Raw genomic sequence first — 14,436 nt, 5'->3', positions numbered from 1 at the left:
CACAACTCATTTCTTTACTGTTGCTCTTCCCATGTACGTTACTGCTGCGCGCAGCGAAACTTGCCCTTATTTTAAAACTTAATGTACCCTATTTTTTTTACCGTATTAAAAGGGGAAATGAAAGAGGTTGCATGTCAAGGCAGACCGGACAGCTGCGGTAAAGAGAAAAGACATTCCTTAGACGTGTTCTTAAAGGACCCTTCTCGTTTCGCTCTTGGAACCGGTGGGCTGCAACGGCCAAGGGAAGAGGAGGAGGAGGAAGCCTCTTCTTTAGCCAATCGCAGGAGAGCAGCTTGAGGTTGCTAAGATACGATGTAAACGGCATCCAACAGCCTCGGCTAGACGAAGACTCGGCAAGACAGCGGGCACCATGGACCCTCTGAAAGGGGGCGGTCGCCGTCCGGTAACCCCGATGCACAAAGCCGAGCTGGAAGTCAAGTACGAAGGGAAAGAAGAGGGACGGGAGGCTTTGTGGTGTTTCCGAGATGTGCTTTTCTAAAGACCTTTCCTTTGTTCCGTTTCTTCACTGAACTTTATCTGGGAATAAGACTTAATAGAATTCAGTGCATTTCCTTCTGTAGACGCTTTTTGCCTAGCAAACAAATAAAGTACCTCCGGTTTTGGTACGATAAAGATCCCCAGGGTTTAATTTGTAGTATGTTTTTCCACCTCTCAAGGAACCCGCAAGGAAACAAGTTTAACCTACTAGCTGCGCGTTGTTTTTAAAAAATGAGGATCCGATTGTCCAATCTTTTTCATGCCAACCTAGGGATGTTGGAAAGAGTGTTTTAGATATTTCTATGGGAATTATAGTGTTATATTGAAGAGTGGGATTGAAATAAATGAGTTGTCAAGGGAAAAAGGGAAAAGGGAAGATACAAATGATTTGATAATGCTGAAAAATGGTAAAGCTCAAGGGTTAAAGAGAATGAGGGGGGATTAAATTAAAAACAAATATATGAAGGAAGAGTGAATGGACTGAGAGAAAGTGGAAGACCTAGAAGTTGTGGTTGGGTGAAATTGATGACATCCTCAAAAATGCAGAGGTGAGAATTTTAAAGAAGAAAGGCAATGTATGAAGCAGAGCATGGTGAAAGTAAGGATGGTGTGGTGCCTTGGCACAGCCAATAAAGGTGGAAAGATGGAGGGCTCAAATCTCACTCAGAAGGTCTCTGAGTTTTCATATCCTGCCATACTTTTGCTTTGTGGAATAGCAGCTTGGTAATTTAGATAACCCCCACCTACCCAGTAGGAGAGCAATTTGGTGTATTGGTTAAGGCACCAGGCTTAGAACCAGGAGACCATGAGTTCTAGTCCTGCCACAGGCACAAAGCCAGCTGGGTGACTTTGGGTCAGTCAGTCTCAGCCCTAGGAAGAAAGCAATGGCAAACCACTTCTGAAAAAAGTTGCCAGGAAAACAGCAGGCACTAGTCCAGGCAGTACCAGGAGTCAAAACTGACTCAAGGGCAAAACAAAAAACAAACAGCCACCACTAGAAAGCACCTCATCATCTTGATAAGTGAGATTAGTCCTCTATAATGAAAGATAATCCTATTTCATGTAAATTATTTTTTTTCCCAAGGTGGGTCCAAGGATTTACCAATAGGAAAGTTGGATTTGTCAACAACAGGACCATTTGTTATCCTTGTGGCAATTACATCATCTTTATTAACATTGAAACACGAGAGAGATCACTCTTGCGATGTTGGTATGGAAATATTGGAGCCTTTGCAGTGAATGCAAGCCAGAATATTGTTGCTTTTTCTGACCGGCAGTTGCATCCTATAATCTACGTCTACACTTTTCCAGAACTAAAGAAAACAGCAAAATTAAGAGGTGGGTGCAAGGGTGTGTATGTATGTATGTATGTATGTATGTATGTATGTAAGTCAGTATGTATGTATATACATACATACATACATACATACATATATACGTTATATATGGTGAAAGGTGAAAGGTCCCCTGTGCAAGCACCAAGTCATGTCTGACCCTTTGGGGGGACGCCACTTTCATGACCTTGGCAGACTGTAGCGGGGTGGTTTGCCTTGCCTTCCCCAGTCGTCACTTTCCCCGGCAAGCTGGGTACTCATTTTACCAACCTCTGAAGGATGGTAGGCTGAGTCGACCTGAGCCAGCTACCCGAGAATCCAGCTTCCCCTGGGATCGAACCCGGGTTGTGGGGACAGTTTACATGAGGTTGTGTGTGTGTGTGTGTGTGTGTGTGCCATGTACTTATGGCAGCATTCAGTCAAATAGAAAATCAAAATCCATATTTCTATGTCCTTTATTTTTTTCCATGCAAGTACTGCTCTGCTGCCTCATCATGACAACAGAGTGTTCCTGGGAGGGATGAGTGAAGAATGCCAAGCGTGTATGCCAAGAATATATAGGATCCAGTAGGATCACCCTAGGCATGAAAGTCATTTCCAGCTGTCCAGCTTAAGCAAACAGGCACTTATATCAGGCAGTACTGATATAGAAAGTTGCTGGAGGTGGATGATCACTTTAGTGACAACAACAGAGGTTTCATTTCAAACTATGCAAGAGAAGGCAATGTTAAACCGCTCCTGTAATTTATGACAAACCCCAAAGGATATAATAAACATATAGACATAATAAAGTGACTGAAGGTAAAGTGCCAAGTGTTGGGCTCCTGATGTTGGAAGGCACTATTTAACTATGATAATCATAAAATATGTAAAAGAATAATCGTATGATGTGTGAATTCAGTAAAGATGGAGCAGAATGGAAAGTGAGATGAAAAACTAGTAACAGCTGCTGAAAACGGAGGAATAAACTTAAGCACTGTTTGTATATGATTTGGAAATAAGAAAGTTGGGAAACCTCTGTATATGCGGCTGCCTTTTTAGACGCTTCTAAATTTTTGATTTGATCATAATTCAGGTGCTTGTTTAAATTTTTGAGGGGCTAAAAAAAGCATGGTACACTGGTGCTAAAACAGTTTTAATGCGCTTAATTCAGAGATGATTCATACATCATCACACTGTACCATAATGTGAGGGGGTGGGGGGATGGGAGTAAACAGGGTTGTTGTGGGGAAAATAGGAGGAGGAAGGAGTATTAGATATGTTCCCTGCCTTGAATTATTTATAAAAATAATAAAGGCGGGATAGAAAAAATCTAAAAAAAAACAATGATTTATTATGGACTGGAATAACACATCCAGTTTACAGCATATATTATGAACCAACAAATTTTTAAACCATTTAATTTAATTAAAAAAATAAAACTATTAATATTAAAATATTAAATAAACCTACTGTATTTTAATAAGGTTTAAAGTCTATACTACTTTAACTTTTAGGACAAGCCAGCCTAGACTACTCCTTGCTTGCATTCAGTTACACAGGTCCCTATCTGGCCAGTTATTCCTCACTCCCTGAATTTTGCCTTTCAATATGGTAAGTGTTGATTGCATGTTTTTAATATGGACAAGTAGGTCAGAATTGCATTCACACAAATTCTGGATCAGAATTCTCTATTTTTCTGCTCTATTCATGAAGTAGTGTGCTTATATGCATGATGTCGAATAGCTTGGCTTTTTCTGCAAATGAAGTGATTAAACTAACCAGGAACTTACCAGGACAGAAAGCAGACAAATTTAGATGACATTGAATTCTTGGATTCTTGCAAGCTGGCGTGTGAAGTTGGTTTCTGGTTCCAAGCTTGTTAAGGAGCAAAAAGCTAGGATCCAGGTTCAAAGATAACCTCTTTGGTAAGTTCCTGGTTAGTTTATTTACTGTCACATGAAATAAGACCCAAGTGAGAGTGATTAGCTAGAATTTAAAACATTTGGCTTAAAATGCTTTTTGCATATTTTATTCAACTGATTGCTTTCAAACTCCTCTTAGGCCTAGCAAACATTTGACACATTGTTTAATTGTAAGAAAAACATTTAAATCTAAATGATAACTCTTTATCCACTGTCAACTAATAGGTTGTTTTTCTTTCCTCATCACATCACTTATGGTCGTGGGGTGGGGATTAACGAGGCAAATAACTTGATGTGTGTCATTTGCATGATGATGTTATGATACACATGATATTCATCATGGTTTTTCTATAGATTCCTATAGTTCACATGAATGCTTATTAATGATTATGTTATTGTTTAATGAAGGCATCATGGCTTATAAGTTGTTGTGGTGGTTTTTTATTTATTTTGTTTATTTATTCATCAAATTTGTATGCCACTTGACTCCCAGTGACTCTGGGCAGCTCAATCTGCGTGGTTTTAATCTTTATAAACAGCCCAGAGTCATTACTGTGAGATGGGCGGCTTTATAAATTATTTAAATTAATTAATTAAATAAACCTAGTTGCTGTGTTCCACCATCATGCTGTGCCATAAACTAACCAGACTTGTGGTGTTCCCAAAAATCACTGAAGCACAACACTGTCAACACTTTAGTCTACCATGCTGTAGAAAACTGCAAATAAGAAATTACTGTTTACCATAGCTCTGAATAAATTGGCTGATATTTATTACTGCACTTGCCTGTTAATTTTTTCAAAGGGACCTAAAGTTCATTAGGTTTAGCAGGGATATTGAGGCTTCATTTGCTTCATCTTTTTCTGTTTTAATTGTTATCTACTAATATTATATTGCAAGATGTAGGCCTGATTATTGCTTTTTGTTTTATTTATATATTGTTTTGTTGTTTTGACCATTAGGATAGCCTCTAGATTTTTGGAGATAAAATATATATTGACAGAATGCTTTTTCAAATACAACAAATAAAAAATTGCTTTCTTTCACTTTTGATTAGGGATTGGCAGAACAAAGTCCTATTATGTAGTCACTTACAACCTGGGGTGGAAATAACTGCAATGAGTTTTAATCCCATGAGTTGGCATCAGTTGTGTTTATTTAATGGGACCTCTGTTACCCTTTGGAGTATTGAAAGGAATAACAAAGAGCACATCTTGATTTCAAAGTAAGTATTATTATAATTTTATGCTAGAAACAAAAAATATACTGTATGCTAGAAAACATAGAACAAGCTTTCTGATGGGGATCTGTAGCCTATGAAGAGCAACTGTCTAGTCCATTTCTCATAGTAGAATTTACAATATGAAATATATTTGTTTTATTGTAGATTATAAAGTATAAATATTCTGTTGTACTTCACATATTATAGAAATATGCTTTGTAAATAAGGTGATTATCTAATACTGAAAACTAATGTTCATGTTTTTAACTTATGTTTAAAGAATCCTTCTTCTTTTTTTTTCCTTACTATTTCAGTCCTGTCAAACTTCCTGGTGAAGATGGATCCTTAACAGATGAACAAAATAGCTTCTTCTCCCATCCCAATGTCAATGATCCTTATTTTGGTCCTGTGCTACCCAATTCAGCCATTGCTGGCTTGATAGGAGATGAGTCTGAAACATTTAAGGTTAGCTTTGTTCTGAATATTGCTACTCATGATCAAAAATCGCTGCTTGTTAGCTAAGAGCCAATAGAGATTAGCACTCTATGATTTATATTTATCCCAACAAAATACAGATGCTTAAAATTAGAATACACTTAAATGAGAAGGTGGTTTTTTGTGTGTTGATGCATGTGTATATCTTTATAGCTCAGGCTCCTGCTATATATGTGTATTTTATGTAATTTTACATATTATCATATTAATCTTAGATATACATTCTACATTTACACTTTAGATTTAGATTTTTTTTTTTATTGTACTTAGGAGTCCAAGTCAAGCCACTTTATAGATGTATTTCAACTTTGGTAATGAATTTTTATTCACTGGTTTCTTAAGCTGAACAATTATAGGTGGTTAAAGAATGTGTTTCTTGTACTGGTCTGAGACCACAGTAAAGACAGACTGACTGACTACATTTATGACATTTTCTTTGCAGCGTTATAGAACTGGTTTATCATTGCTTTCTGAGATTTTTAATATCTTAGACTAATGAGTATAATAACTTAACTCACAATACTCTGTGAAGACAGTACTGTAAGAGGAAACAAGTGGTTTTGGGAGCCATTTTGTGTTTTGGTTGGGAAATATATTTTTTAAAACCTTGTCAGCTGCCCAGAGTCACATTTGTGAGATGGACAGCCATAAAAATAAATAAAATAAATAAATAATAAGTAGCAAATGTGCCCAGGTACATAATGTTAAGGTCATTCATTATAATAATCTATAAAAGTTTTGTTTTGGCTTAGCATTTTGGTCACACTAGATGCTATCACCTAGTGACCTTGGCTGAACTTTAAAAAAGCTTGGATCTGGTTAAGACTTAATGTATGAATTTAAATCAGAACTTTTAATATTGCCATCCTGGATGCTATTTGATATTTATATTTATGTTTAAGATATCTTCTTTTTATTGTATTTTAATCTCTTTTTAGTTTTACTGTAAACAGCCCAGAGTCCTTCTTTTGAGGGAGATGGGGGGTGATGAAATTTGATAAATAAAATAAATAAATAAATAAGTAAGACTTAGATGAGGACTGCCAGGAGCTGAGGTCTTCATTGGGAAATTGAAAAAATATCCTAAAAGAAGCCAATGACAAACCTGTATTATTTTCAGGAAAACTATATAGACATGTCTATCAAGTAGCCAGGAGTCCAGCTCAACTTGAGAGAATCATTATCTTTAGCATGTTGGATGAACCCAGACACCTAGGATACAATAATATGTGAACTCATCCAATTGTGTTTTACTCAATAACCCATGGTTAAGCAAATGATTTAGTTAAATTTGTGAACCAGGCCTTAGTAACAGCTAAAACCCTCTTGCTAATCTCTCTCTGTGTTTTGTTTATATGGACCTCTGTTTTCATAGCTAGGTTGAGATAATTGTTTTCTAAATGTTGAAGGAAGATGGGGAGAATAGCAAGGAAAACAGAAATTAAAAGTAAAATTATGATATAATCAGAACAATATTTTTTAAAAATAGAATGCAGATTGTCAACAGGGTTGAGGGAATCCTAACGATGTGCCCTACAGTTCCTTTTGCAGTATCCTCTTATCCCCCACCCTACCAAAGCTCAAAGCACAAGATTAGCTGGCAGAGATTAATGGGGACTAGTACAGGACCAGCAATCATTAAGTTCCCAGTGAGGTATCATCATTTCTTCATAATATTGTTAGTCAACTTTCTTAAAAATACTGCCTTACAAGCACTGGAAATTGTGAATATGGTACTCATTGCACATTCAGCTGCTGTTTCTCTTTCAAATGCCAGATGTTAATTAGAGCTCTCAGTAAGGACTTTCTGGAATAAGAAATGGCTTCCCTTCAGCTCTGCAGTTCTAGGGCCATTAATGATAATTTAAGGGTATGTAAGAATGTACTGTCTAGATTCTGTGTAATAATTTATATGAAGGATGAATAATCCTTCTGATAAAAACATGTGTATTATATACATGTTATATAATGCACACATTCTTATAAACGTTTGAATAAAATTAAATTGTAGAATTATATGTGTGTGTGTGTGTTTGCAATTTGTATATTCTTAATTTGTAATTGAAACTTCTTCTTTTGTAATGGTAGCCTAAAGATGATATTCTACCTTGTGTTCACCCTACTGTCCATTGCTGGACTCCAGATTCTGATCTGTATATCGGCTGTGAAGAAGGATATTTCCTGAAAATAGGTGCAGACACTTTTAGGGCTGTTCCTCTCACTCAAAAACTTTCTCCAGATGCTAACGGTGAGAAACACTTTTTTCTGATTCATTGGGATTCAGGCAAAAAAGAGGAGAATGCTACTTCTCTCTTTCCCATTCTCTCTCATTCTCTCTTTTTCATTCGTTTGGACTACAAGTAATTATTCTTTGGGAACAGTTAATCCTAAGGAAATTGTGCCAGGTGCTAAATAACTAGAGTTGTAAAAAAATGAAAGTTCTACATAAAAAGCATATGTGTTACAAGCATAACTCCAATTTACGTTGTTTTTTTAAAGATGAAAACGTTAAAAAAGCAAGCACAACAAATAAAAACAAGTAAAACATATATGCTCTTGAAGAGCATTTGGAAGCTTCAGCTGGTACAGAATGCAGCTGCATGGGTTGTAAATAATGTCGGCTACTTGGCACATGTAACACCTCTGCTTTGGAGGCTGCATTGGTTGTCAGTGTGTTTCCAGGTGCAATTCAAGGTGCTGGTTGTCACCTTTAAAGCCCTTCATAGCTTGGCATTGGGTTACCTAAGGGACCATCTTTTCCCAATTGTCTCCACCCATCCAGTCTGGCAGGATGGGCATGCTCTGAGTCCCATCAGCCAAGGAACGTTGGCTGGCAGGGGCCAGGAGACATATCTTTTCTGCTGTAGCACCTGCCCTCTGGAATATCCTCCTTCCTGAGATTAGGATGGCTCCAACCCTACTGGCGTTCCTGAAAGCCTTGAAGACCTGTCTATGCACCTGGGCCTAGGGTCCTGAGTGTGAAGTGCCCCATTTCCTGGTTGTGCTGACACCGACGGATTTTAATATCTCTTGGTTGCTATTTGTATTTAATTTCTTTTGTATTGTTTTAATTGTTTAACTGTTTTTAGGATTGTTAGCCTCCCAGAGTCACTGGTTTGAGATGGGCGGCTATATAAATTGAATAAATAAATAGTTTTAAAAGGCCATCAAATCAACAATCAAAAACCAGTCCCAAAAGACATACAGTATGTTATGACCTTTAAAAAAAACTAATAAAAATGTTAGGCCCATCAGCATTGCTGGAAGTATATAACAGAGAAAGCTCAACACCAAGTTCTCATCAGGCCAGATCTCAGGAGCTGTAGACAAACCTTATCAGGGTCCATTAGCACTAGCCTTTTGTTACTTGGCAGGTGAATACACCTGCCCAGTTTCGTATAAATCAGCACATGCTGGGAAAGTAGACGTTGCTTTGAATGAAACTAGCAGAAGTATTACCAGATGTCTGAAACCTCTCTAGATAAGATCTACCACCTAGCTGGCACTGCCCCACCTGCTGTCCGTAGAGAAGCAGCAGCATATAGAGAGAGGCTTAAATCATCAATATCCAAACAGCACCCCCTTTATGGCCTACAACGAGCTCCTCAGAGATTACAATCCAGGAAACGTTTTCTTAGGTCGATAGAAGATTTTGATGAATTTAAAAGTAGAGTGGACCTATGGAAAGCTACAAAGAACCAGCACTGGATGGAACTAGCAGAGGAGCTGGCACCTGGGTTTGGTGAAAGTTGGGAAGTATGGAAATCGTTGAACAGACTGTGCATGGGCATAACAAGATCCAGAGATACTCTGAACAAATGGGGCTATCTGGTGGCCTCTGCCCTTTGTGACTGTGGAGACATGCAGACAACAACACATATGTACACTTGTCCTTTATGCCCCAATCAATGCAAATTTGAGGACCTCACGACAGTGCAACAGAATGCAATTAATGTTGCCATTTTCTGGGCAAGATCTGTTTAACTTTTATATATTTTAACTTTTATATTTTATATTTTATGTTTTACAGTGTGCCTTATTTTAACTGTTATGCTTCTGACATGAATAAATAAATCAGGGTCCATATAGAAAGAAGTAGTCTCCGAAATACCAGGAATCTAAGCCATGTAAGGCTTTAAAGTAATGACCATTACTTTCTATTTTGTCCAGAAACAACTTGGTAGCCAATACAGTGTTTAAGCACAAATGTAGCATATCCTGCATTGAGTAAGGGGTTGGACTAGATAACCTATAGGTTCTTTTCAACTTTGTGTTTCAGTGTACTATGACCTCTTTGCTTTCTTCCTAAGACTAACCTGGCTGTAAATTTTCTGCCAGCTGAAGATTTAAGACTAGACAGAAACATAGCCTATTTAGAAAGCAACCCATGTAGAGCACTTAAACTTTAACAATTTTAAGTTCAAACCACCATTTTAAGGACAGTTTCTTCCAGAAAGAAATGCAGCTGGCATATCAACAAAAGCTGATAAAAGGTACTCCTGGATGCTGCCTGGGAAATCACACTGACATTGAGAAGAACCCCTGAACCTTCTCCTTCTGGGAGAAAGCAATCTCGTTTAGAATAGGCAGACCTACTACCTCTTTTACCTGCTTCTCTGGTATTTCTTGGTGCAGCTTTTGTTTGTTCTTCTGGCTCTCACCCGAGAGCAGCCCCAATGATGTGTATACAAGCTGCCCCAGGCTTTACTCAGACCACAGTCCCACCCCATACTCACCTTTGCCCCACCATTCAAAATAGCTCCCCAGAAGGGATAAACACAAGAAAGGGCCAGCTGTGTGATCCTGTGCTTGGTTTAAGGAGTTGCAGACCCATACCCCCATATGCTCCAAAGGATTTTTTTTTGCCTTCAGTTCTGAAGCACCACACAGCCCTAATTTATATCCTACACTACATGCATTAATTTACTACCACAAATAATGATGCAGTGTAATTTTTTTACTAATTTAATGACAACTGTTTCTAATGCATTTGCAAATGAATTACATAAGCTGCAATTGACACATGCTCAATTCCTTTCCAGCACAAAGAAGGGCAACTTTTCGGTCACTGTCACACACTACCAGGAAAGGGGAAGGTATTCATTTTTTTAATACTAAATGCCTTAATAGAAAACATTTGCTACTTTGTGTATGTATGCTAATACATTTTATCTGATAGGAGCTGAATGCTCAAAAGTACTTAAGAAATGAGGGATTGGTTTTGAAATTGTTTTGAAATTGTCTACATCAAAAACCTCTCCAGTTCTGAGAGCTGTGGAGTCCTTGGTGCTCTCTGACCTTGGTTGTTTGCTTGCAGACATTTTATTACTCAACTAGGTAACATCATCAGCACAAATGAGTGTGGGGTTGTTTGCTCTCAACTCCCAGACTCAAAACTCATACAGTTGCTTGCCCTGGCAGTGTTGGTGGGGGTCTGGTTTTCTCCTTGGTAGTTCCTTGATTAGGGTATTATTTTCTGCTTGATTGTTTGCCTGGGGTTAATCTCTGCTTATCTGGGTATTGGCTGCTGGAGAGGATGTGTTCTGGTCTTTTTGTTTCCTTCTTAGTTTTTTTGTCTCTTTCAAATGGTATGTAATTATGGTTTATTTTTATGTGTCTACTGATTGCTGATTTGTCTGAATGCTGAGCTTCCAGGAATTCCTTAGCGTTTTTGAATTTAGCTTTGTCTAGGATGCTCACAGGGACGCGGTGGCGCTGCGGGTTAAACCGCTGAGCTGTCGATTGGAAGGTCGGCGGTTCGAAACCGCGCGGCGGGGTGAGCTCCCGTTGCTCGTCCCAGCTCCTGCTCACCTAGCAGTTCGAAAACATGCAAATGTGAGTAGATCAATAGGTACCGCTTCGGCGGGAAGGTAACGGCGTTCCGAGTCGTCATGCTGGCCACATGACCCGGAAGTGTCCTATGGACAACGCCGGCTCCAAGGCTTTGAAACGGAGATGAGCACTGCCCCCTAGAGTCGGACACGACTGGACTTTACGTCAAGGGAAACCTTTACCTTTACCTAGGATGCTCACAGTTTCCCGGTTGAAAGTATGGTTAAGTCTGTCCATATGTTGTGAGATTAAGCAGTTTTCATCATGTCTTCTGACTGCTAGTTGGAGTTCATGGATGTGCTCTACTAGTCTTCTGCTTATCTGTCCTACACAGTGGTTGTTAAAGTCCTTACACTGTATGTTGTAGATGACTCCTGCTTTTTTCCCTTGGGCTACCTCGGTTTACTTAGATGTTTCGGAGGGCTTTCTGAGAGCATAATATGACAGTCAGAAAAATGGTTCCTATAGAAACTTCATGATTTGCTACTTATTTTCACAGGACTAGATCCTATACTTTAAAAATAGGTATTACCAAGTACTAGTTCTATAAGTTGGAAAAAGTCTCCCAGCTTGTTTAGGGAAGGTGAAATGGATGTGTCTATGCACACAGACACAGCTTAACTGTATAAAAAATCAGCTTGAAAGGAGTGAACTAGTTGGAAGTCTGTGCCTTAATAATTGGGTTTGTTCCATATACTTCATCAGTGCGGAGCAATCAGAACTCTTCCTTTTGCTTCTCTCCCCCCTCTTTAGATTTCATATGCTATCAAACAAACATTAGGATTTCCAATAGAAAGAATAACGGGCTCATAATAATGGGATCAAAACCATAGGAAGTTTGTGCACTTGGGAAAATATAAATTTTATTTACATAAAACATTCAACTGATCAAAACATATCAAGAGGAATTTACTCCAGAGGAATTATATGTGGAGAGCTATGTTAGTCTATGTTAGCAAAAAATCAGGAAGACTCTGCTAAAACCTTTTCCAATTGACAAATTTTACTAAAAGAGATAAGTTTTTGTGAGCTGCAGCTCACTTCATCAAATGCATAGAGTAGCTAAACTGAGGTAGGATTTAAATTGGGATGAGGCGAGGGAGGTGGAAGGGATGGGAAGACAGGTTGGTTATGCAGGTGCAGCTCAGCAATCTGAAGCAATATATCAAAAGGTATCAAACTATCTCAAAGGGTCTCAACAAACACAATGGGTCTTGAACAATTACAGTTATTAATTATCAGTTAATAAGGTATTTGTAATCTATCTCACATGTAACCTGCATGCAGCTCATGAAAGCTTGTGCCTTTTAATAACATTTGTTATCCAAAAAGAAAACCAGGAGTATTTTCCCCAAAAATAATTACTTGTGAATAGGAAGGATGGTTTGCATTTGCTAAGTATGCTGCAATAGAAGACAATACTGTTGAAAGCAAGGAATGTAGAAGGGGCAAAACTGTGAAAGTCAAGTGGTTGAAAGGAAGACCAAACAGAGAATCCATTGGGATGTGCATGCAAGATTCCCCCTCCTCTTGTTAGCCCTATTCTAAACTGAAGCGCTTCTTCTATCTGTAGACTCTCCATGTGAATTAAGAGCCTGGAAAATGAGGAGGTTCTCTATTGTGGACACTTACTCTCTACATGTAGAATGGAACAAAAGGAGGCTGATGTTAGCATAATAATTGAACAGGCCTAAAAGTCCTAAGCATATTTATTTGAGAGTAACAACTATTGAATTTAGGGCATGTTAGTATGCATAGTTTTCTTTATGCTTGCTTATGCCTATTGCAATGGCATCAACTGGCTCCATTCAGAAAATATGCTTCTATTCTTTAGTGAAATTTGTACTTGATTAATGGAGAACAAAATAAATAATCTATGCAATCTTTATATTACCAAAGCTAAATATAACTTAAGATATTAAGGGAGATAAAATGAATCAGAAGAAGAGACAATCTTGTGATTGATAGAGAAGAATTGCTGTTTTGTTTTGTTTTGTGTTTTGTTTTGTTTTGTTTTGTTTTGTTTTGTTTTGTTTTGTTTTGTTTTGTTTTGTTTTGTTTTGTTTTGTTTTGTTTTGTTTTGTTTTGTTTTGTTTTGTTTTGTTTTGTTTTGTTTTGTTTTGTTTTGTTTTGTTTTGTTTTGTTTTGTTTTGTTTTGTTTTGTTTTGTTTTGTTTTGTTTTGTTTTGTTTTGTTTGGAAGTCCCCAAAACCAGACTCCTTCCATTTTTATTTATTATTATTTTTTTCTTGTATGCTTTGATCCATTCAGCTCAAAGATCCCTCAAGTGGCATAAGGAAGACAACAGTGACCTTTTCTGCTTTGGGATGTTGCTACCCACAATCCCATTACAAAAAGCTTGGATCTTTTGAGGTAGAAAAAAATATACAGCTTTCCCAACCTGAGGTCTTCCAGAAGTGTTGGGATTGCAGTTCCCAGAATGGCCATGCTGATTTAGGAATTCTAGGAATTGATTTTCCCTATGCATCTGGAATTGCCAGATTAGAGAAAGCTAATGCCAGATTTTGGCTTTCAGGACTAAACATTTCTCTTTGTATAGTTACTTAGTCTTGATAAACAAAAGTCACAAGGATATAGAAGTATAATGGCCTGTATGAGGTAATTTTATAGCCATGGGTCATTTTGTAATGATCCAGAGTACTATAGCTATACTGACCCTTGTTTGGAAGATTAATGCTCATAGCAAATAGATAACTGAGCAGTAGAATCTGTGAAATACGAGCTTATATTTTAAAATATCTTGTACTAAGAAGGGTCTATTCTTTGGATGCTGTTTGCCACCAATGAAAAAATAACTCTTCAATTCTGGCAGTTTTTTGTCTACTAAATGTTTGCATGCTTCACAGCTAATGCCTCTGTTGCTGTATCTTTATATACTTTTGATCATACTGTACAGTGTCTTTATATAAGTTTTATTGTACTGTGATTTTAAATTATTAACCACTTTGAATAGTTCAGGAATACCACAGGTGGCGCTGCGGGTTAAACCGCTGAGCTGCCGATCGGAAGGTCGGCGGTTCGAAACCGCGCGGCAGGGTGAGCTCCCGTTGCTCGTCCCAGCTCCTGCTCACCTAGCAGTTCGAAAACATGCAAATGTGAGTAGATTAATAGGTACCGCTTCGGCGGGAAGG

At 38.0% G+C, this 14,436-nt stretch overlaps 1 protein-coding gene across 1 annotated transcript in view; it reads left to right on the top strand.

Annotated features, from left to right (window-relative positions):
• The first annotated feature begins 370 nt into the window (after positions 1-370).
• Positions 371-14,436, top strand: part of CFAP43 (cilia and flagella associated protein 43) — a 72,122-nt gene continuing 58,056 nt past the window's right edge. The window contains exons 1-7 of the mRNA XM_063307800.1: positions 371-438; positions 1,583-1,836; positions 3,329-3,425; positions 4,794-4,961; positions 5,273-5,423; positions 7,542-7,701; positions 10,496-10,549. Of these exons, the coding sequence (XP_063163870.1) occupies positions 371-438; positions 1,583-1,836; positions 3,329-3,425; positions 4,794-4,961; positions 5,273-5,423; positions 7,542-7,701; positions 10,496-10,549 (952 nt within the window). The remainder of the gene's footprint in view (positions 439-1,582; positions 1,837-3,328; positions 3,426-4,793; positions 4,962-5,272; positions 5,424-7,541; positions 7,702-10,495; positions 10,550-14,436) is intronic.

This window comes from Candoia aspera, chromosome 6 (genome assembly GCF_035149785.1).
Source record: "Candoia aspera isolate rCanAsp1 chromosome 6, rCanAsp1.hap2, whole genome shotgun sequence".
Classification (NCBI taxonomy): Eukaryota; Metazoa; Chordata; class Lepidosauria; order Squamata; family Boidae; genus Candoia; species Candoia aspera.
The sequence above is the reverse complement of the archived record's forward strand: the minus strand, read 5'-3'. Positions and strand labels throughout refer to the sequence as shown.